Below are 25156 nucleotides of genomic sequence, written 5' to 3' on the forward strand. Positions count from 1 at the left end.
CAAATGTTACATGGTATATTCATCAGTCGACATCGGTTTGTAAACAGATCATGTTTCGGTTTGCATCTGACTATACCGCGTCTTCGGTTTGCATGTAGTTACTCAGGTTGCATACATTTGCTATTTGGTGTCATTATTTATACATTTCGTAAAAATAACATAGTGGGAACATAGTAAAACATATTAACGACATACTAAGTGAGTCATGTCTGATGGCTAAAATCTTACTCCGGAGTCAGTCTGGCCATTTTTGTAAGCGCATTAACACGTGGATGTTCCTACCTCTGTTTTGATTGAATTAATAATTAATTCAAAAGTAAGGAAATGCCATGTATAGAGCCAGTCCAAGTACTTTGGCTACATATGTGAAGATGTATTTTTGTTGCGCCCCAGCTCTTCACACCCCTGAGGGAGATCTATAATCTTTAAAACTATGTGTGTGTGTATGTACACACATTATCAGAAAAATGATAATCGTATACATATTCACATACACATTCTCAAACACAATCACACATGTATGCATACATGTTAACACATTTTATTTTTTCTTCACCCTTCATCCCCCTTTGATTGTGTGGCTTTAACACACATAATTAGAATGCTGTATTGTATGCAGAATGTCTGTGTGAGAGTAAAACAAGTCTTCCTCGTTCATTGGGTCCTCAGACAAGGATTTTTTTTAAATGCCCATATAGGTGCAGAATTTGAGAAGCACATGCTACCCCTTAAAAAAATTAAATAAAAATAAGATAGATAGAGATAGAGATAGAGATATAGATAGTGTGTGTGTGTGTATATATACACACACACATACATATCCTATAGTGAGAACGGCCTTTTACTTTTCTATAAGTTACCTGCCCACCATATTTTTGGATCCCTAGCTAGTCCAGGTGGACACCATTTTGTTGGAGTCCTATAAGGCTACAGGTGGACACCATTTTGGTGAAGTCAAGCCAGTATTTTTTGGTTCACCTCTTGCCCTCTCATAGTTTCTCATGTTGCCTAGTAACATAAAAACACATTTTTTTATAAAAACATCACAGTCCACTTAATACTTATTTTAGCTTAAACTAAAAATTTAATTTTAAAAAAAGTAGCCATGTGACTGTCACAAAACCATTATTTTTTTTAAAATAATACCCCTATTTAAGCAGCACAGGTCCCATTCATTCTGTAAAACTTTTGATAAAGCCTGTTCAGGGAGAAACTTGTTACGTGTACTGTTACACTGTTGTATATAATTTCTTTGATTTTATTGTTTTTGCTATATATACCACCTAAGCAAACACTTTAATTTTATGATACGCACTATTGTGTTTTTTATTTCTCTTTTATATATTCACAGAGAAAATTCCACATCACCTAGATCCTAGAGTGGGGGATCAGGGCCCGCCTTAGGCAATTAGGTGCCCTGTGCGAACCCTGTGCCCCCCCCCCTCTAAGTTGCCTTATATACACAGGCAAAGGAAGACCGTCAAACAAACCGTTCCAGGCAGACAGTCAGACATGCTCAGTTACAGGCAGACAGCCAGGCACGCTCAGTTACACATACTCCTTTACAAGCAGACAGTCATACAGACTCGGTTACAGGCATGCAGACACTCACACTGATAGGCACACATACAGGCACACACAATGGCACAGCTACAGCGACACACACTGTAACGGCTACCCAGTGTGGAGAGGGGTATTTGCCGTTGGAGACGTCCTTTCTCCGGGCCAGGTGCTTGGTTGAAGTGAAGAGGGGAAGTCCCATCACCTAAATCCCTGGAGCAGTAGAGAGGCAGAGCTCTGAGAAGAGCTAGTGATATATAGCAGGTTCCCTTTAAATAACGAGACACAGCTACGTTTTGAAGGGTGAAGTAGAACTGATCTTTAATGGCAGATGCTCTCCTTTTATGCGGTGCTCCCATGCAAGGGAGAAAGTCCAAGTACTTTGGCTACATATGTGAAGATGTATTTTGTTGCGCACCAGCTCTTCACACCCCTGAGGGAGATCTATAATCTTTAAAACGATTTGTGTGTATATATGTACACACAATCAGAAAAATGATAATCGTATACATATTCACATACACGATCTCAAACACAATCACACATGTATGCATACGTGTTTACACATTTTTATTGCGCTCCCCTCCAGCCGGTTACCACTTGTAGCGTGGCCGAGTGCAGCCCTTATTGTTCCGCCCACGGATCCCAGCTTTCGCCCGCCCACCTCCTACCCTGGTGTCCATAGACGTATATATATTATGTCTATGCTGGTGTCTGCCGCAGGCTGTGTGGAGGGGGTGGGGATATGACATCATATCCCAGCTCCCTGTGTATCACACAACACGGCTGGCGCACACTGATGAGGCTGGGCTGCAGGACAGGACTCCACAGAGCCAGGCAGCATGCACCCCAGGGACACGCTTTAACAGATGTAAGTATGCAGATGACACGCAAATCTACCTGTCCTCTCCTGATCTCTCCCCGTCCCTCTTGACTAGTGTCTCTGACTGCCTCTCTGCTGTTTCTAACTGGATGGCTGCCCACTTCCTTAAACTAAACTTGACCAAAACTGAAATTCTGGTCTTTCCTCCCTCAAGTGTTGTTACTCCTGTGTCTGTCTCCCTCCAAGTCAATGGTGCTACCATCAGCTCCACCACGCAGGCTCGCTGCCTAGGTGTTCTCTTTGACTCCAACCTCTCCTTCAAGCCTCATGTTCACTCTATCGCCAAATCCTGTCATTTCCATCTCAAAAACATTGCGCGCATCTGCCCCTACTTAACGCCAGATGCGACTAAGGTGTTGGTCCATTCCACTGTACTTTCTCGCCTTGACTACTGTAATCCGCTTCTCAGTGGTCTTACGTGCTCCCAACTTGCGCCGTTACAGTCCATAATGAATCTGGCGGCGAGGCTCATCTTCCTGTCCGCCCGCACCTCCCATGCCTCACCCTTCTGTCAGTCCCTACATTGGCTTCCTATAAAATATAGAGCTCAATTTATAACTCTGGTTCTTGCTTTCAAATGTCTACATAATGATGCTCCCACCTATCTATCCTCCCTTATACAAAAGTATGTCCCGTCTAGGCCCTTACGATCTGCTGAAGACTTACGTCTATCTTCTGTCCGTACTCCCACCTTGCCTTCAAGACTTCTCGAGGGCTGCACTGTTCCTGTGGAACTCGCTTCCATCCTCCGTTAGATGCTCACCCAGTCTCCACTACTTCAAAAAATCATTAAAAACCCACTTCTTCATAAAAGCGTATCAATTAAACTCTTAATAGCTCCCAACTGATTCCTCTTCTGCAACTGTCACTAGTCTAATACTATCCTTACCTTTTGTGTCATTTTACCCCACTCCCTCTAGCATTTAAGCTCATTGAGCAGGGCCCTCAACCCCTCTGTTCCTGTGTGTCCAACTTGTCTGGTTACAACTACATGTCTGTTCGTCCACCCATTGTAAAGCGCTGCGGAATTTGACGGCGCTCTATAAATAATATAATAATGTAATTTTGTATGCATGTTTGTATGTCTCTGTATGTTTGTATGTAACTGGATGTATGTTTGTCTCTGAATGTCTGTATATGTCTCTGTATGTATGTAACTGTATGCCTTTATGTCTCTGTATGCATGTTTCTGTATGTATGTATGTGTCTGTATGACGGTATGCCTCTGTATGTATGTATGTGTCTGTATGCCTTTATGTCTTGAACGTATGTTTCTGTATGCATGTATGTTTGTCTCTGAATGTCTGTGTATGTCTCTGTATGCATGTATGTAACTGTATGACTTTACGTCTCTGTATGTATGTGTGTATGTCTTTGTATGCATGTTTTTGTATGTATGTATGTGTCTGTATGACGGTTTGCCTCTGTATGCCTGTATATATGTATGTGTCTGTATGTCTTTGTATGCCTGTATGTCTCTGTATGTACAGGGAGTGCAGAATTATTAGGCAAATGAGTATTTTGACCACATCATCCTCTTTATGCATGTTTTCTTACTCCAAGCTGTATAGGCTCGAAAGCCTACTACCAATTAAGCATATTAGGTGATGTGCATCACTGTAATGAGAAGGGGTGTGGTCTAATGACATCAACACCCTATATCAGGTGTGCATAATTATTAGGCAACTTCCTTTCCTTTGGCAAAATGGGTCAAAAGAAGGACTTGACAGGCTCAGAAAAGTCAAAAATAGTGAGATATCTTGCAGAGGGATGCAGCACTCTTAAAATTGCAAAGCTTCTGAAGCGTGATCATCGAACAATCAAGCGTTTCATTCAAAACAGGGTCGCAAGAAGCGTGTGGAAAAACCAAGGCGCAAAATAACTGCCCATGAACTGAGAAAAGTCAAGCGTGCAGCTGCCAAGATGCCACTTGCCACCAGTTTGGCCATATTTCAGAGCTGCAACATCACTGGAGTGCCCAAAAGCACAAGGTGTGCAATACTCAGAGACATGGCCAAGGTAAGAGGCAGAAAGACGACCACCACTGAACAAGACACACAAGCTGAAACGTCAAGACTGGGCCAAGAAATATCTCAAGACTGATTTTTCTAAGGTTTTATGGACTGATGAAATGAGCAAATTCTACTGTATGTCTGTGTGCAACTGGATGGGCCCGTGGCTGGATTGGTAAAGGGCAGAGAGCTCCAGTCCGACTCAGACGCCAGCAAGGTGGAGGTGGAGTACTGGTTTGGGCTGGTATCATCAAAGATGAGCTTGTGGGGCCTTTTCGGGTTGAGGATGGAGTCAAGCTCAACTCCCAGTCCTACTGCCAGTTTCTGGAAGACACCTTCTTCAAGCAGTGGTACAGGAAGAAGTCTGCATCCTTCAAGAAAAACATGATTTTCATGAAGGACAATGCTCCATCACACGCGTCCAAGTACTCCACAGCGTGGCTGGCAAGAAAGGGTATAAAAGAAGAAAATCTAATGACATGGCCTCCTTGTTCACCTGATCTGAACCCCATTGAGAACCTGTGGTCCATCATCAAATGTGAGATTCACAAGGAGGGAAAAGAGTACACCTCTCTGAACAGTGTCTGGGAGGCTGTGGTTGCTGCTGCACGCAATGTTGATGGTGAACAGATCAAAACACTGACAGAATCCATGGATGGCAGGCTTTTGAGTGTCCTTGCAAAGAAAGGTGGCTATATTGGTCACTGATTTGTTTTTGAATGTCAGAAATGTATATTTGTGAATGTTGAGATGTTATATTGGTTTCACTGGTAAAAATAAATAATTGAAATGGGTATACCGTATATACTCGAGTATAAGCAGAGTTTTTCAGCACATTTTTTGTGCTGAAAAACCCCAACTCGGCTTATACTCGAGACAGAGTCTGTATTATGGCAATTTGCATTGCCATAATACAGACTGGGGGGAGAGGGGTGCTGGCAGAGCTGTACTTACCTTTCCTGCAGCTCCTGTCAGCTCTCTCCTCCTCCGCGCCGTCCGTTCAGCACCTCGGTCAGCTCCCAGTGTAAGCCTCGCGAGAGCCGCGGCTCTCGCGAGACTTACACTGGGAGCTGACAGAGGGAGCTGCACAGACCGCGCGGAGGAGGAGGGAGCTGACAGGAGCTGCAGGAAAGGTAAGTACAGCTCTGCCAGCACCCCTCTCCCCCCACTGAACTACCAATGACACTGGACCACCAGGGAAGGAGCCCCCCTCCCTGGCCAGCTAGCAAGCAGGGAGGGGGGAAGAAAAAAAATTAATAATAATTAAATAATAATATAAAAAAAAAAAATAATAATAATTAATAATATATCAAATGCCCACCCCCACCAACACATACACAAACACACACTGCATCACACACTCACACTTCATTCATATACACACACTGCACTCATACACACTGCACTCATACACACACACTGCATTCATTATATACACACACTGGAAATAAATATTCAATTAATATATACGCACGCACTGCACTCATACACACACACACTACACTCATACACACTGCACTCATACACACACACACTGCATTCATTATATACACACACTGAAAATAAATATTCAATTAATATATACGCACACACACTGCACTCATACTCACACACTGCATTCATACACGCACTGCACACACACTGCACTCATATACACACACACTGCACTCATACGCGCACTGCATTCACACGCACACACTGCATTCATTATATACACACACTGTAAATAAATATTCATTAATATAATTTTTTTAGGATCTAATTTTATTTAGAAATTTACCAGTAGCTGCTGCATTTCCCACCCTAGTCTTATACTCGAGTCAATAAGTTTTCCCATTTTTTGGGGGTAAAATTAATAATACTTAAATAATAAATAATAATACAAAAAAATAATATAAAAAAATAAAAAAAATAATTAATAATATATCAAATGCCCACCCCCACCAACACATACACAAACACACACTCACACTTCATTCATATACACACACTGCATTCACACACACACTGCACTCACACACACTGCACTCATACACACACGCACTGCACTCATACCCACTGCACTCATACACACACACTGCATTCATTATATACACACACTGGAAATAAATATTCAATTAATATATACGCACACACACTGCACTCATACACGCACTACACTCATACACACTGCACTCATACACACACACACTGCATTCATTATATACACACACTGAAAATAAATATTCAATTAATATATACGCACACACACTGCACTCACACACTGCATTCATACACGCACTGCACACACACACTGCACTCATACACACACACTGCACTCACGCACTGCACTCATACACACACTGCATTCATACGCAAACACTGCATTCATTATATACACACACTGTAAATAAATATTCAATTAATATAATTTTTTTAGGATCTAATTTTATTTAGAAATTTACCAGTAGCTGCTGCATTTCCCACCCTAGTCTTATACTCGAGTCAATAAGTTTTCCCAGTTTTTTGGGGTAAAATTAGGGGCCTCGGCTTATATTCGGGTCGGCTTATACTCGAGTATATACGGTATATTTGTTTTTTGTTAAGTTGCCTAATAATTATGCACAGTAATAGTCACCTGCACACACAGATATCCCCCTAAAATAGCTAAAACTAAAAACAAACTAAAAACTACTTCCAAAAATATTCAGCTTTGATATTAATGAGTTTTTTGGGTTCATTGAGAACATGGTTGTTGTTCAATAATAAAATAATCCTCAAAAATACAACTTGCCTAATAATTCTGCACTCCCTGTATGTATGTGCTTGAATGTCTGTCTTTGTATGTATGTTTCTGTACACCTGTATGTATGTATGTGTCTCTATGACGGTATGCCTCTGTATGCATGTTTGTCTTTATATGCATGTATGTCTTTGACTGTGTGACTGAAAAATGATGCCTGTGTGCCTGTGGCTTGGGAGGAAAGACACACAGGTGAAGATCCATTTTTTTTTTTTTTTTTTAAGGAGGGTGGGGGGCGCCAAAATGCATCTTCGCCTGTGTAACAAAAAATCCTAGCACCGGCCCTGCCTCTCAATAAGTGAACAAGAGATGCGGCAGGAATCACTCCCAGTCTCTGTACTTGTCTGTAAAGGTCCTGAGCAATTGCTTCAGGGTACCGTTAAAGTGCTCACAGGGTACCGTTAAAGCGCTCACAGTCTGGGAGTGGTAAGGGGAGCTGAGAAGGGGCTTGACCCTGCAGACTTTCCATAATTGTTGAGTCAGATCGGAGGTTAACTGGGTCCCCCGGTCGGACACAATTTCTTTCGGGAACCCCACGCGGGTGAGTATCCCGACTAGGGCACTGGCGACAGTATCCGCCTGGATATTTGTAAGTGTGACAGCCTCTGGATAGCGGGTAGCGTAGTCCACCACAGTAAGAATGTATTTCTTACCGGAGGGACTGGGATTCGGTAGAGGCCCCACCAGGTCAACTGCCACCCTACTAAGCGGTTCCTCGATCACTGGCATAGGTGACAGTCAAGCTTTCTGGTGGTCCCCCCGCTTCCCTACTCTCTCACAAACGTCACATGTGCTGCAGAAACGTTGCACATCCTTAGAGATCCCTGGCCAAAAGAATGTCTGGGTAATTTGATAGGTCGTGCGGTTACCACCCAAGTGTCCTGCTAATGGAATGTCGTGCCCAATTCGGAGAAGTTCCAACCGGTACTTACGAGGTACCACGAGTTGACGCCTCTGAGAAGGGGCACATCCTCTCTTCCTACCTTCCGTTAACCTATATAATCTGTCCTTGTCCCAGACAAACCTTTCTCACTCATCCCCCCCCAGTCTCTGCTTTCTCCCGGTATTTCTGAAGGGACGGATCCTCTCTAGTTTCCCTCCCAAACTCTGTCTGGGTATGGGCCTAGTAGTTACAGTCGGGGAAAGGGATGGTGGTGTGCTTACCTGAAGTAGTGTCCCCCTCACTATGGGTCTGTGATCGAGTGGTTACGGGACAAGCAGCAGCAGTGCTTGTGGGTAAGTATGCAGACGCCAGAGGACCGATGTCATTGCCCAGCACGACTTCCGCAGGCAAATTATCCATAATCCCCATAGTGGTTTTTCCTGATCCGATGCCCCAATCCAGATGCACCCAGGCAGTAGGTAAACGAAAGACAGCTTCTCCAGCAACACGTACAGTGGAAGGGTGGTTGGACAGGTGTTGTGGTTTAACCAAATGTCTTTGCATCAGAGTGATGGTAGCCTCTGTATCCCTCAGGCCCTGGGCTACCTGACTATTTACCCATACCTCCTGGCGATGAAGCTGGCGGTTTTCTGGGGGTCAGCCTCATTTAGGATGCCCAAACACTCCTTGGGGCCCAGTTCGGTCTCCAGGCAATGGGCGGCTGCAGTACAGGGTGAGGTGGACTCAGTGTTCGGTGTAGGACACCTCCAGTTTGAGGCGGATGATCCCAGGGGGCAGTATCTGGCAATGTGCCTGGTATTATGGCAACGATGACAAACAGTCTTGGATAAGTCCCTAGGATAGTTGTTGGACCCCTGAGCACGGGGGCGGGGTCCCAGAGGTACTGGGACATGGAACTCCAGGCGAGGGGTTGTAGCTGGGGTACAATGTTCGTCCGAACCGGCTGCCGGTGGGTACTCTGGCTCACCTTCCGGGTTTCAGTGAATTCATCCGCAAGGCGGGTAGCATCCTTTAGGGTGGACGACTGTCTCGTACCCAGTCCTGTAAGTCAGTGGGTAGATCCCGGAAAAAATGTTCCATTAGAAATAATTTCAGTACCTCTTCTCCGGTGTTGGCGTTGCATCCTTTGATCCAGTAGGAGGCAACTCATTGTAGTCGGCAGGCCCATTCGATGTGGGAATTCACAGACCTTTTCTTGGATTCCCGGAAGCGGCGGCAGTATGTTTCTGGAGTCACGTCATACCTGGCGAGGAGTGCCTCCTTTACGAGCTGGTACTGCTGTATGTCCTCCAGGGGAAGTGCTCTAAATGCTTCATTAGCTTTGCCTGTTAGCTTCCCGGCCAGTACGGTGACCCATTGGTCAGGGGGTAGAAACATAGAAACATAGAAACATAGAATGTGATGGCAGATAAGAACCATTCGGTCCATCTAGTCTGCCCAGTTTTCTAAATACTTTCATTAGTCCCTGGCATTATCTTATAGTTAGGATAGCCTTATGCCTATCCCACGCATGCTTAAACTCCTTTACTGTGTTAACCTCTACCACTTCAGCTGGAAGGCTATTCCATGCATCCACTACCCTCTCAGTAAAGTAATACTTCCTGATATTATTTTTAAACCTTTGTCCCTCTAATTTTTGACTATGTCTTCTTGTTGTGGTACCTGGTGCAGTGAGCATTGCCGCTCAAAGTCCGCTAGGTATCCATCGATCTCATCCTCACTTTCCATGAACGTTTTGAAGGCTGCGAACGGGATCTTCTTGGTAGCAGTTGCCGTGGACGGGGAAAGGACCATGGGTAGAACGGGCTGTTGAGCTCTCGCCATCTGCAGTTCATGTTCCCTCCTCTCCCGAATATCGGCCTTTCTTCCAGGAACATCCGATCAATCCGTTCTTCTGACGGGGCTGGATACATGGCTAGCCTTCCTTGAACGATGCGGTTGATTTCGGCATCCTCACTGTGGGGTACATTCCGGTCGGTGAATTCCATTGACTGTTGCATCCCGTCTAACTCCAGTAGTTCGGTGATTAGCTCTCTCCGGGGTCGGTTACTGGCGCTCCGCCCTTGGCTCTCTAGCAGATCCTTCAGTGTAGGTCGTTTCAGCTTAGCATACTGGCTCTCCATTCAGCACCTGCTCGGTGGGTAAAATGACCATCCCACCGCTACCACCAATGTAACGGCTAGCCAGTGTGGAGAGGGGTATTTGCCGTTGGAGACGTCCTTTCTCCGGGCCAGGTGCTTGGTTGAAGTGAAGAGGCGAAGTCCCATCAGCTAAATCCCTGGAGCAGTAGAGTGGCAGAGCTCTGAGAAGAGCTAGTGATATATAGCAGGTTCCCTTTCAATAACGAGACACAGCTACGTTTTGAAGGGTGAAGTAGAACTGATCTTTAATGGCAGATGCTCTCCTTTTATGCAGTGCTCCCATGCAAGGGAGACACCCACAAGCAATTATACAGTAACTGTGGCGAAACCCACCTCGCCACTGTGAACTGGAGAAGCCTGGTTGTTAGCCTCCTGCCCTGCGACTATGGCCCTGCAGGTTAAACCTTTTATTTTCCCTGCAGAAAGGCATATTCGTGCTTTTCTGCCAGGGTGTTCGGTAGATTTGATCTACCGAACAAACTAACGAATGCGCGACCACCTGGGGGCCGGAGTGTGCCGTCAATTTACCTCCCTGAAGCTGCGGTTAACCGCAGCTTAATTGACAAATCCAGGGTGGTCTTTGTTCGGTTGCCGACCACGAGGCGGTGGCCATTTTAATCAAGCGAAAGACCAGCGGTGTTCGGCGAAGATTCTATGGAACTAAAAACGGACGCTTATTTGCACGAACACCACTGAGCCGTCCGTCGCCTGGTTCATATTCGTGAAGTTTAGCTGAACACCGGCTCATTCGGTATTTTGTGTATGTGAATATGTGAACCCAGATAGCTATGCCATGGAGTCTATTCGTGTGATTAAAGAATTTGTCTCCATGGCAATTGAACTGTGTGAATAGGATCTGAGCGCTATTCGGTAGTTTTGTGCGCTCAGATCCCAGCTATCTGGGGATATGTGATATGTCTGTTTTATGTGGAAAAGGTGACTTTGTGTATTTTAAGGTGTTTTACTGTCTTTTGTGTCCCCATGTGTGTAATGGAGTTTTGCCTCTGTCCTGGGAGATAATTGAATTACTTCTCGATTATCTCCATGATAGAGGGAGGAGATCAGGATGCATTGTGGGGATGTTTTACTGCTGTGTGTCTGTAATTTGTGTATGTCTGTCGTTTGTTACAGTCTTCCATCTGGTCCCCTAGGGGAGTGTCCACCAGGTGGGAGACCTGCAAAAATACTGGGCGGGTAGCCCTGAGTAAATGAGTTCCTGCTTAACCCTCAAAGTGAAGTGTTGTCTCTTTCTTGGGGGGAATTTGACTGAGAGGATTGTGTATAGAGTACCGTCGTCCCCGATCCACAGACTGTTGAATCAGAGACTAGGGTAAAGGGTCAGGATGGTGGTACCAGTTCCACCTAAATTGGGCTTGAACCCAGATGTGGATATGCAATTACAAAAGACTGTACAGATTAGAAAGCTCCCCCCGCTCTTGCAAAACAAAGCAAAGGGAGAGAAAAGCTATCAATCAACCTGGTATGTTGGGGAAGTAGAACAATGAATAGTTTAGAGATATGCCTGTAGGTAGGTCCAAAAAAATAGGTATCTAAAAGTAAAGCATAGAGGTATTAGAGACACTGAAGAAGTATGTATCCTAGCATAAACAGTAATACACTGTAACTTGGGGAATTTGACTGTATGCCGATTGCCAGGAGTGTAAGCTGTTCGTATTGCTTTTCCTGTTTGGCTGCTTCCAGGGTTCGTGTGCCTCTTGTTCGGGAGTTGGTGAATTCGTGCAGTTTGCAGTTCAGGAGATTGGTGATTGCAGTAGCTGCTGGTCTATCTGGGAAGGGGATTATCGCCTAAGCGTTTTTTATCCTCTTGTGAGCGAAACGGCCCGCAATAGTAACCAATAAAACACAAGGTACATCCCACACATCTCCTCCCCTTAGATAAGCATTAACATAATTGACAAACACACATTTTCCCCCAAGTTTTTGGATGTACCCCAACTATCTGGTAGCCCTACTCTGGGTGAGCAACATATTTAAAAATCACCCAGATCGGGCAACGCGTTCGGGAGTTATAAAGTTTTGACTGACCGCACAGGTAAAGTAGCCGAAAACAGTTTCATACATTTTGGCATTGCGGTCAGTCTCTGTTCGTGCATTAAAAAGTCCCAAACTACTTGCCATCCATGGGTATCCTGATGTTCGTATGAATCCCCATACTTAAGTTAGTCATTCTACCGAACGGCAGGACGTTCAGTAGTTTCAGTATGGATTTATGGAGGTCTGGAGGTCTCAGCGGTGTTTGCTTAGCCCAAGTGTCATATTTTAGTTCCAGACACTCGACTGCAAAACACCGCTGTTCGGGTGTTTAAGATGGCCGCCGCCACATGAAAAATTCCGAAATGGTGGCCACCCAGGGATTTGAATAAAGCGTTCGCGGTTTTCAATTAGCCGAACAGGGAGGTAAATTGGAGTACAATTAAGTATCAGGGTGGTCCGGTGTTCGGTATTTTAATTTGGTATTTTGGACAGTTTGTATTATAGTCTATGGCAATCGGTTATACAGTGGTTTTAACCGATTGAACAGTTCACATAAAGTACAGATCCCTCGAAGGAGCCCAGAGGGGATCTGTTACACACACACAATTGGAGTCACACACAGGCAAACAGACAGACCGTAACACACACAGGCAGGGAGTCAGGCAGACAGTCACTCACTCACACACACACACAGGCAGACAGTCACACACACAGTCAGACAGGCAGGCAGGCAGGCAGTCAGTCACTCACACGCGCACACACACACTTGCCTTTTTCCATTATGGCTGGAGAGTGGAAGCAGTTAGTTGTTGGGGAAGCAGGGACTCCTTCCTGCTTCCCTCTTCCTGTGCAGCAGTTACCAGGCAATTCAGGTAGGTATAAGCCCCGCCCTGCGACCGGTAAGACCCGCCCCAGCAATTTTTTTTTTGCTCTCGCCACCCGGCCATGTGTGAGCTGTGTCTGCCACAGGGCGCCCCCTGGTCCATGGCGCCCTGTGCGGCCGCACAGCTCGCACACCCCTAAGGCCGGCCCTGGTGGGGATCATACTACTTCATGCATTAACTCTGGAGCCTATACTTAGTCTCTATAATGTTAGTGTACACCGATCTACATACCTACCCTGGCTTATTAGCCACATACTACACTATATACTTTTAGTTTGTCTTTTTATATTTTTATGAGGATACCCATTGCTATAAGGACAACTTGCAGGCAGTTGTCCTTATCATTCCGCCCAGGCGTGCAAGTGAGAGTTGTAGTTAAGCACCCTGAAAGTGTGAGTGTACAATTTTTAATTTTCTTTACTCTGTCAAGAAGTTTTTAACTTGCTACACAATCAGTTTTTGGGGATTTTTTTTTTTTTGTTACATAGATTTCCTATAGGCCACTTCAGGTGCTATACCTTTTCCTGTTTTATCTTGCCCCCTATCGGACAAGAGACTCCATTTTTGGTGATTAAGTTGCCTTTGGACTATATCAGTATTGTATAGGTGCTGATATTTTTCTGTTTTTATCTTTTAAATTAAGTATTGGCCTGTTAGGAATTATAGCAGACTAAGATTCACAGATCATGCAGCCAAAAACAATAGCAGTTGCTGATTCACATCTCAGAGCAATACAAACAAAGTACACAGTCTATTAGGCTATTTCTTTAACAAACACCAAATAATAATTTCAATGCTGGATAACAATTTTTACTGGACAAACACTTTAATGAAAAACAGAATGCAATACTTAAATACTTTTAAACTAGTTTAAACATAAGTTAAATTCAATTAACCATTTTCCCACCAACCAGAACAAAGATTCTGAGCATTCTAAAAATCACTCAAACTATTTAGCTACAATTATCTTTCAGTTAAAAGAATTTTAATTAACTGGAGTCACTCTCATATCATAGTATCTGAAATTGTAGTTTTTGGAGTAACATATGGTATCGGCAATGAAAAATATCCATCTGTCACAGCAAGAGTACATAATTCATTGTTGTACTATAGAATATTGCTATCTAATGTATCTTGTGTAGTGCAGATATGAATTGGCCGCTTGGTAGAGGACAGATGTCAGAAAGGGTTAATGTAAATTATATAGAAATGTGATAGAGGTCAGATGGTTTACAACACAAATTGCCCTTTTTATCAACCAAGGCTTCTGCGAGGTGTGAAATGCACACATGAGTTGCCTCTGAGTCACTTTCAATATAAAATAACACTCTAATTTGCCATATGTCTAGATTCCCTTTTATACAGGGAGTCCTTTGATATGTTAATGGCCATTAGCCTTCAAGAAAACCATTGTGTTCCAGTATCATATAGAAAAAGAAACAGTAATAATTATCTACAGATTAATATTTATGCCTTATTTGTGCATATTGAGAACGAGGAAAAAAGTAAAATATGAGTGTCACCAGATAAGTCATTTTGGAAGAGATTGTGATGTCCGCTTTATTAGGTCACAAGTAAGAAGTGTAACATATCTATGGAATGGAAAAATGGTAAATTGATAGATATTATTTATGTGGCAAGCACAGAAAAGGATATAAAACCAAAAGTTTATATTTGAATTGATGTTGGTTTGGAACATAAGGGGGTGGTCACTTATTTCTATAGGTACACATCATCTTTACCTCTGAGCCAGGCTTGGAAACTTGAGATGACTCCAGAGAGTATATATCCAATGATGTGTAAATGTATATGATACTCGCTTGGGGCAAAAATCTAATCTTTCCTTGCCAGAGACCACATGGGTAGAAGTTTTACTTTGACAAATTAGGGGAGTAATTAATTAGGACTTCTGTTAATTTATCCTTTCCCTTTTTATTTGCTGTTGGTGTAAATAATTTGTAATCTATTTTTTTTTATATGCACTGTGACTATTTTTTTCTCATAATAAATATCCCTTTATTAAGTTCAGCCTTTGTCTGGTAAAGAATCATGTTACCTGAAGAGACCAAGTAATTAGTGTTTTGCAATTGCATATGTATTGTGCTAAGTTGTATTTAATGGGTTCTTAAACTGATTTAAACACCCCACTGATAAATTGTCTTGGCAGCGTTAAAATAGTAGTATTTATTATAGGTATAGTATATTATAGGGCAAGATGTATATCTAAAATATTACCCAGCAATATGTATTGTGATTGGTAGGTACTAGGTACATACTTTGCTATGAACATTGAGATTGGGGTCTATCCCATTTTACATCTGCTGATAAGGAATGATTGATCCCAATCCTAATATCAAAGTTCAGGGATTCCCTGTATGTGAGGACCATGGGAAAAGAAAGGAGGTGTTATAAAATAAAATAACAAAGTTAATTAAAATACTTAATTAGGAGGGATTAGTAGAATAACTTAATCCACATCTGATTAAAAAAAAAAGTATAATGGTGACATTAGATAAATGGCAAGAAGGAAAAGCCTTAATGTAATCCATTAGGGGACAGTGTGTTTAATTTGTATATTCAAAAAGCTTCCCACTGGTGTAATTTGGTAATGCCTTTACATGGTGGTTATGGTATTGATTAGATGCCCATAAATCGAATCCCATCTGAAGAATGATTGTGACATTGATGTAGGTGTCTAGAGATAAGGGTCTCTAGTTTCCTTTTGACTGAATTCACGTGTTCGCGAATCCTACATTTAAATGATCTTAAGGTCTTGCCAACATAGTTAATCCACATGAACAGGTAAAGAGGTAGATCACACCCACCGACCATCAATTAAAGAAAGGACGTGACTTAAACCGTTCTGTGTTATTGCTATTGGCAAACTCTTTTGAATTTCTGAAGATATAAGGACAGGCACTACAGTGCCTGCATCTTTTTCTTCTTACAGGAAGTATTGTTTTATATTCGTTGATGCTGAGGAGCTGAAATGACTTGGCACTAGCATGTCCCTTATTTGACTTGGCACTAGCATGTCCTGAATTTCTGGAAATATAAGGACAGGCACTACAGTGCCTGCATCGGTTTCTTCTTACAGGAAGTATTGTTTTATATTTGATGCTGAGGAGCTGAAATGACTTGGCACTAGCATGTCCCTTATTTGACTTGGCACTAGCATGTCCTGAATTTATGGAAATATAAGGACAGGCACTATGGTGCCTGCATCTGTTTCTTCTTACAGGAAGTATTGTTTTATATTCGTTGATGCTGAGGTGCTGAAATGACTTGGCACTAGCATGTCCCTTAAGTTCTTCCCCCTTTGTGCAGTTACTGATGGACGAGGAGTGATAGCATTTTTAAGGTGTCTATCAGAGGTCAGGATGGACAGAATTTCTTAAGGATGGCTTGCATGGTTTTACAGCCTACATCAATGGTGCCTATGCATCATTTAGGGGGGATCTCTTTAACTTGATACCATCACTGCTTAAGAAATCACGATCTGTGAGTAAGGCTCATGCATAGGCTCTTTTTTAAGACCCTACTGAGGTATCCCTTCTCTTGAAAGGCCCTGCGTAGAGTCCAGGCTTTGGACTTAAACTCCTCTGTTGATGAGCAGTTGCATCGTAGGCGTAAGTACTGGCCTATAGGTATCCACTCTTTCAGAGGGGTCGGATGGTAACTTGAGGCTCTTTTTTAAGACCCTACTGAGGTATCCCTTCTCTTGAAAGGCCCCGCGTAGAGTCCAGGCTTTGGACTTAAACTCCTCTGTTGATGAGCAGTTGCGTCATAGGCGTAAATACTGGCCTATAGGTATCCACTCTTTCAGAGGGGTCGGATGGTAACTTGACCATTTCAAAAGGTTGTTGGTGGCAGTTTTTTTCTCATATAGCGTGGTTGCTATTTTACCATCAGGTTCTATTATTATTTCGATTTCCCCCAACCTCACTTGTAAAGTGTAAATTGAGGGAATTGATGCCTAGCCTCTGGGTGAACTCATTTAACCCTACTGCCCTAAGGTTTTAATACGGATCCCACCACCCTAAGTATATATTTGCATAAGAGGGTGCACAAGTTGTGCCCATCGCATTTCCTGTGAGTTGCTGGTATATTTTCCCATTAAACAGGAAAACAGTATGTGTGAAAATGAAGTAAAAATTTGATATATTCAGTGGGTAGATTAGAGTCGAGGTGAAGAAACGCACGTACATGTTCCATACCGAGATGGTGTGGGATGGAGCTGTACAGTGCCTCAACATCCAAACTATATAACACTGCTTCCTTAGGGAGAGATAAGCTTGCCAGAAAGTGTAACATCTGTTTCGTATCTCTAATGTAGGATTGTAGTTTCTCTACTATTGGAGATGGAATTTTGTCGACATATGCCTGCATTTTGAGTTAGGTTGCCCTGTCCCGACACTATAGGTTTCCCTGTTGGGTCTATTAGGGACTTGTGGACCTTGAGTAGGCAATAGAAAGTTGACAAAATTAGTTGTTTTGTACATGTGAATTCAAACATATTTCTGGTAATAAGGTGGTGGTCCAATACTTTAGTCAAAAGTGTTCATAACTCTATCAGATGTAGAGGTGTAAGGTCTTTCTTAATTACATAAGTGTTACTGTCTGTTAGTAACCGTTCTGCAATATTGATGTATTTCTGTCTATCCATGATAACGATGTTGCCGCCCTTATCTGTGGGTTTTATTACTATGCTACAATTTGTCTGTAACTATTTAAGGGCTGTCAGTTCTGGTCTACTCAAAGTGTTATTAGGGTACAAGGAACAATCCTCCACATTAAGGGAGTCAATTTCCCTGCACCCCAATTCAAGGAATATTTCTAGATTTTTGTAGTCCTTAAAAGTAGGAGTAAATTTGCTCTTGAGTTTCAAGTTTGCATAGGAAATGTCATCTTGAGTGGTACCATCACTTAAATCAAGGTGATTCACCAGAGCGTATAGTATAGATATGTACTTATTAGTAACAGGCAGTATTTAGACCCAAAGAATGCCGAAAGGTTTTCAAGGTTCACCCCTACCTTTAACAAGTCCAAGCTACTAGCGTCTTCCCAAACTGATACTGATAAGCACTAAATTAGTTTAAAAATTTGGAAATAAAATACATTTTCCAATTAAGATAACAATCCACCAGGATAATACATGTTCTTTTTAAAGGAACTATTTTTAATACTAAATACTTATAAATACTACAGCATGCTGCTGTGGTTATGGCGCAGGGAGTATTCTGGCACCTACCCCCTCAATGTAAGCAGTTAAGCCATTTTGTAACATTTTCACTTCTTACCTGTGGTCCACTGGGCACAGCTCTCCACTTCCAATGCTAACTACAGAGAGTCTGAAGCTCCTAAGCAGGAGCCTCCATTAGCTCTCCTTTGCTAAGCTAGCTCACTGGCTGAGAGAGTCAGCTGATCACACTCAGTCAATAAGCTAGGTCATGTATTGCAGAGCTTAGCTCAGATTGAAAGCAATCTGGTTCTTTATTGTCAGGGAGTAGTACTCTGTGGAACCCCAGGTAAGTAGTAACATTGTTCTAAAACAGTTTAACTCCTAGCAATGAGAGAGTACCAGGAGACTTCTAGTACTTTAACCACAACAGCACACTGTTGCTGTTATGACACTAAAATAGTTCATTAGACTTTTTTACCATCCTGATGGAGTTGCTATGAGTCATAATTCAAAACTTATGAGGTCTTTTAGACATAGCAGGTATTTTGACCTTCAATATCAAGTTCTCCAGTGAATTCCAGGTATAGTGAATATCCATGTTTGAGTACGACTGGATCACAGACATAAAACATTTGGGTGAGAAAGCATATTATGCCCATTACCTTTTAATGTGGGCTTATTGTCACTTTCATTTTTTTGTTTTCCTTACATTGATGGGAAATGCCACAAATATCACCTTTGACATAAAAACTCCTAATACTGCAGCAGTGTATAATATAAGCAATAACAGGCAATAATATAAGCACATTATGCAATAATGTATCAGTTCATTTGGGACACCAAACATCTGCTTCAGACTACAATAGCAATTCTACTTGTAGTCCACTAGGTGGCAGTGTGCTCAACTGAAAGGAAAAAAGTAGGACATATTGAAATCTTAACAATAACTGCTCATTTTAAGAGCTAGTTTGTCCCTAGCTCATTGTGTATTCACCTTAGCAGTGACTATCCCGCTTCCTGGGAACTTCAACTTATTCTCATCCAAGTGAATATGAGAAAATACAAAGGGAACAGAGGGACTCCAATGGTGCAATGTCTGCTAAATAGCATAAACTGCAAATGCAAATATACTCACAATATGGAAGACAGGATGGTGTGTGTGGGTGCAGTGTTGTGTATGTGTGTTGGGGGGGCAGTGTATGTGTGTGGGGGTCAGTGCGTGTATGGGGGCAGTGTGTGAATGTGTATGGGGAGCAGTGTGTGTGTATGGGGGGCAGTGTGTGAATGTGTATGGTGTGTGTATGGGGGGCAGTGTGTGTATGGGGGGGCAATGTGTGTGTGTGGGAGGGGAGGACAGTGTATAAATGTGTGGTGAGGAGCGTAGGGAGGCTTTTTTTATATATATATATATATATATATATATATTTTAAATATAAATAAATGTATGTCCGTCCCCTCCCTTCTTACCTTTACTGAGGGAGGAGGGGGGCATTTCTCAATCCCTGGTGGTCGCAGTGGTGAGAGTTCACTCTCGCAAGATCCGGAGCGTTGCCGTGGTAACCGCAGCATGCTCCATGCTCGCGAGAGGAGGAGCTGCAGGCTGAGCTCCCGGGTCCTCTCTCTCCCCCTCCCTGCCAGCTGTCAGCAATGTGTCTGCGGTCTGGGGAGGGAGATATCTGATCTCCAGTCCGGTCCGTGAATGCACATTGCAGGGCTGGCGCTTGGACAGTGCCAGCCCTGCATTAGCCGGCAGGGGAGAGCCTTGGGGGGGGGGGGGGAATTGCACCATCCCCCCCCCCCCCCCCCCCCGATCCGCCAGTGCCCCACCAGTGGTTTTCTCTTGTAGTGGTCAGACAATAGATGACATGATAATGAGATGGTCAGTATTAGATGTAGTTTTAGGAACTGAAAAAAGCTTAGGGTTAAAAGATTAGACATAAAATCACAACATGTTTCACCTAGAAGGCTTTTTCAGAATACGTGTATCTAACTCTCTAGCATAGTGGATTTAAATACCTGTATATACAGTCTGACTTTTATGTATATCTTTTGTGTGTTTTTCTTCTCTCTCAATTCAATACACGTTAAACTATACACGTTAAACTAATATAAGTTAAATCAAACGAACACGTATACTGCATTCTTAATTTGCAAAAGCAATAGCCATTGGCATTATCCAATCGTCGTATCGGGATTTGTATACGTTTACATATGTTGCCATATTGCCGTATTAACTCAGTATTCAGTGACTCAAATAGAATATACCTTATCTAGCAGCAATCCTTTACAGAACTTACAATTTGGAAAAGATACATTTTTAGTGATCTGGCAGTAGCTGTCAGTATTGTAATGTTGGGTTTTCTATTCTTACAGGTTAAGACATGCCACCATACCACTAAGTATTCATTAAAATTATTAGTTTGCTAACGATTGCAGCAATCTTAAAGGGTTATTAGACAGTTTTAAATAGTGACGATGATTGTGTAAACCATATTGTGCCAGGTATAACAATTAACAAGCTGCATCTATCCACCCTCCCTTGCAAGCAAGGTGTGCGATTTACATCTGATGGGCTGGGCATGCAATAGTTTGCTAACAAATACTAATTTTGCAATGGGAACATCTTAATGTACACCTCTTCTTCCCTGGGCTCCTGTTAGTTATACCTTTATCCTGTGTAGATGGAGAAATGTAAGTATGTCTCATCGTATCATTTCTGTGTTTGACAAAACTAAAAATAAAACATAATATATAAGATATGTGATATGCAAAAAATAAAAATGGAATATAATTAATAACAAAGTTATTTCTCATTTACGTGAATGAACTGTAAACATGGGATTCGCTACATTTACAAATTGTTGAACATTTGCAATCTAATGTCACTTTTCATGCCTAAATATGTGAATTGCAAATTTAGATGGATGTATACATTTATGGCAAAACCAGCATGTAATATGCAGAGATCTCTATTCAAAACCCATGCAAAACATTTAATTATGTAAATACACACAATTGTATTTTTTTAATCTCTTGCATTCGTCTATGTGGCATATTTCTTCTCATTAATTCTGAAAAAACTATTTGCATGCAAATAGATTTTTTTTACAACATACAATTTGTGAAAACTAAAATATACATCCTAAAGGTGAACTATTTTGGAGTATTGGAGTATTTGTAAGTATTGTCATACAAAGCCAAAAACATCTGAGGAATGAGAAGCCTTTTATTTTAGAAGCCCCAGGTACAAGCAAATAGCACTGGGGAGGCTGTAAGTTGCGTTGTTGGTGCAAGTGCTATAGTATTTTTGTGTTGGTGCGCACCACATATTTGGCGAGGGCTTTTTTTTCCCAAGAAACATTTAGTATTTTTATTTATTGACTATAGACTTTTATTTAAGTTGCCTGACTTTTAAAATTATTAAAACATGCCATTTATCATGCTGTTATCCTAACAAAGATAGTTTCTACTTTATTTAACAAAAAAAGGGAACATAAGTTTTTCACACAAAGTATGCTGTTTATTTAATTTATTTTAACTATACTTGTCAATGTTGTAGAAACTCACTTTGAACCTATGTCTCCGAGCATGTGTATGTTAGTGGAGAGCTGCTTGTGATGTGTTGTATGTATAAGGGTGTTTGTGGTCTTTGTGTGTTGTGTTCCATGTGTTCTCTATTAAGGGTTAACAAGTATATAGGGGTGTATATAAAAAAAATACCCCTTTATGTCTCATTAGAGAGATTTTTGCCAGAAGCTCAAGGAAGCAAGGTAAAGGGTCAGAGTAAGACCCGTCTAGGGGGGTCTGCCTTGACGTTGGCAGGCGGGCATTCCCTCCAGTGGCCATTGGAGTAACTAAATGACCTCCATTTGTTTAAATATACATAGAGATTAACTAGAGAGTGCAGGTAACTTTTTTTCTTTGGTTTTTACTATATGTATTAGCTGATGTGTACTGTAGTCATTGCTGCTCCCCAGGAGTGATGGGAGTGAGCGCAGGACTTTTCTTTTTGTGTTGTGTTTATAACAAGACTGTGTTTTGTGTGTGAGAGTGAATATTTCAAGACATTTAATGGCAAATGGTCAGTTCCAATGTCTAAAGAGAAACTGTACTAAAGATGTAATATTTGAGGGGCAAGCTTCAAGTCTTAAGGGTGGTCTTTTGGAAAAGAAATACTCTGAAAAAGAAGGATAATGTCATCTTTAATTGTTTTTTTTTGTGTGTTTTGGTATGCTGTGGCCCACACATGTCTCCATTTTGCTTTCATGTCCCCATTTTGGAGTTATTCTCTGTGTATGAGAGACTTATCTGTCAGCTCTGGAACAGCATACTCTTTTTACCTAACTTAATAAGTTTACTACTCTAGGGTCTATTCATGCGTTCTACCAATAAGGACATCGAATAAGTCACCATATTGGAGCCTTGGAATTGTTTGAATAAAACTATCTGATCAAATAATTTCATTAGTACCTTTCTCTATCTCTACAAATAGTTGCTTATCACAGTAAATAAGAATAAAATAGACAATGTCAGTAAACTCAATATAAAATGGCTATTGGGTTATAAAATAAGAACTGTAAAGCATGACAACACTGTACCTATAATTCTCAATTAGTTCAGTAGTAATATTGAGGTTATTATTTTCACTATTAATATTTAATTTAATAATGCAATTATTAACAAACATTGGCATATACTGACAAATAACCAAAGTTTAGGTGATCTAATCCTTGATATACCGAAAAGATAGAGGTGTGAAGAGTTTAACGTTGGTTCTGATGAAAAAGAACACTATGACTGACCATTTTGGATATGCAGGCTTTCATAGATATGGTAGTTGTCCTACATGTAGGGGATCACAACTTGAAAAGAAAAGAATTTCAACATAATACCATTTAAGTGGTTTTGTCACCAAAAATACTACGTCACAGTTCCTCAAGATCGGTGGGTCTTGCACTAATTTTAACATGGGAGATTAAGATACTAATTGCTATACTTACTGCTTAAACAGTTCTCCTCAAATTTATGTTTTCTTGTGGTGGACGGTTGGGGTGCTGAACCCAAAAGGAATTTAGTCTGTTTTCCACAACTACACAGAAAAAAGGAGAATTTGGGGCACACCTGAAACATGCATCTCTCATTAGTGGTGCTGTAGTAAAGACCAAAAAATATACAAAATACAAATTCGGTGTTTGTGCGTTGTTCCTTAATCTGGAAATTTAATGTTTTTAGTGTGAATGCTCAATACTAGTGTTTGCACTAATTTCTCTGAAATTCCTCTGTTTTTTAGGTTAAAATTGTTGTATAGTTGTTTAACGTACTGCAATCTTGTTTGAAAGTGCTGCAGATTTGTTATCTTTTTGATTATTTACTTTGTAATTCCATTGTGATATTATTTGTATTGTTTATAAATGACATGTATATATAAATAAAAACTATTATAGGCCCAATACATATTTTACTAAAAATTTGTTTTATAATTAAATGTTTCTCATCTAAATATGTCTTGATACGTATTGGGACGTGTTCCCTTGTAATTTGAGCAATGGGGGTGATTGGACTTAAGCTACAGATACTAATGTCCTTCCCTCTGCCTGTGATACAATTATCTTACACAATGGGAAATGTAATTATCACAGGCAGAGAAATACAGTTTTTACAAATATACTATAACTTTAAAACTATACATCACATTCACATCAAAATTACATATTCACAATCAATCAATTCAGGGGAACAACATATTAAAAAATGGCACGAATCAGACCAGGGGTTCAAAAGTTAGCAGAAGTATTAATAAAACCCACTGCCAGCATGGATTTCCGGCCCAAAACAGTTTCACAAGAGTCCTCTATCCTGGAGACAATGGAGAGGTAATCCAATTATATCCAGGGATAAAGGCAGACTCCATTAGCCACATGGTACCAACATATAATAAAATACAATATGCCCAAATACTGTATTTAAAGGGCTAAATCTCCCAGGGGCCATAGTCAGCAGGCAAGAGGCGGGCAAGCAGCCCCCTCCAAGGACACGTGGCGAGGTCAGTTTCGCCACACAAGGCTTGCACTCCTGAGCCCAGGAGGGCCGTAGGTTCCCCTTGCAGGCCATAACATTATGGTGGCCGAGCCCGCCCCTGGAAACCTCCACTACTGCCGGGAGGGGAGGCGGCAACAGCCACGGAGGCTGGTGGAGACCCCCATCTTGTAAGGCCTTAGCTCTGAGGGCAGAGAGGACAGCTTCGATATCTATACTCTGCGTGCAAACAGCACTTTAAAATCAGGTATACCCAGCGCAACAACCAGCAATTACCAAGTTGTTACCAACTGATAATTAAGATGGCTGCTACCCCATAAGATGGCAACCTATTTATACTACCCCTCCCATCTACCCCCTTACTACTCCACCCACTGTCCCAGGACCACTTTACCTCATTCCTCTGTATACACCACACTCACATGTCCCTGTTCTGCCTAGGCCTTGCCTGGCTCCTCATGGTCTTGAGAGTGCTAGTAGGAAACAATAGACATGTGCAATTCGTTTCGATCCGAATATTAATTCGGCCGAATTTCGGGCAATTTGGACATTCGGGTACTTCTGAATGTCCGAATTGCCGAAGTGCCAAATTGCCGAGGTCCCAAAGTTCCGAAGTTGCCAAAGTTCCAAAGTGCCGAAGTTCCGAAGCACAGTATTGCCTAAGTACTAATACACTTACTCAGTGAAAGAAGAAGAATGTTACATTGTATACAATTTTAAATAAAAAGTATACAAACATAGCTAGGATTCACCTGTAAGCATTTGCAACACTTACAA

The 25156-nt window shown here is 41.8% G+C and overlaps 2 protein-coding genes across 2 annotated transcripts in view; both read left to right on the top strand.

Moving 5' to 3' along the window:
* LOC134573205 (histo-blood group ABO system transferase-like) overlaps positions 1-25156 on the top strand; it is a 196678-nt gene that overhangs the window by 127865 nt on the left and 43657 nt on the right. The window lies entirely within an intron of this gene.
* LOC134573203 (histo-blood group ABO system transferase-like) overlaps positions 21011-25156 on the top strand; it is a 134816-nt gene continuing 130670 nt past the window's right edge. Inside the window, exon 1 of the mRNA XM_063432784.1 lies at positions 21011-21034. Within this exon, the coding sequence (XP_063288854.1) occupies positions 21033-21034 (2 nt within the window). The 5' untranslated portion in view covers positions 21011-21032. The remainder of the gene's footprint in view (positions 21035-25156) is intronic.

Source organism: Pelobates fuscus, chromosome 9 (genome assembly GCF_036172605.1).
Source record: "Pelobates fuscus isolate aPelFus1 chromosome 9, aPelFus1.pri, whole genome shotgun sequence".
Taxonomy (NCBI): domain Eukaryota; kingdom Metazoa; phylum Chordata; class Amphibia; order Anura; family Pelobatidae; genus Pelobates; species Pelobates fuscus.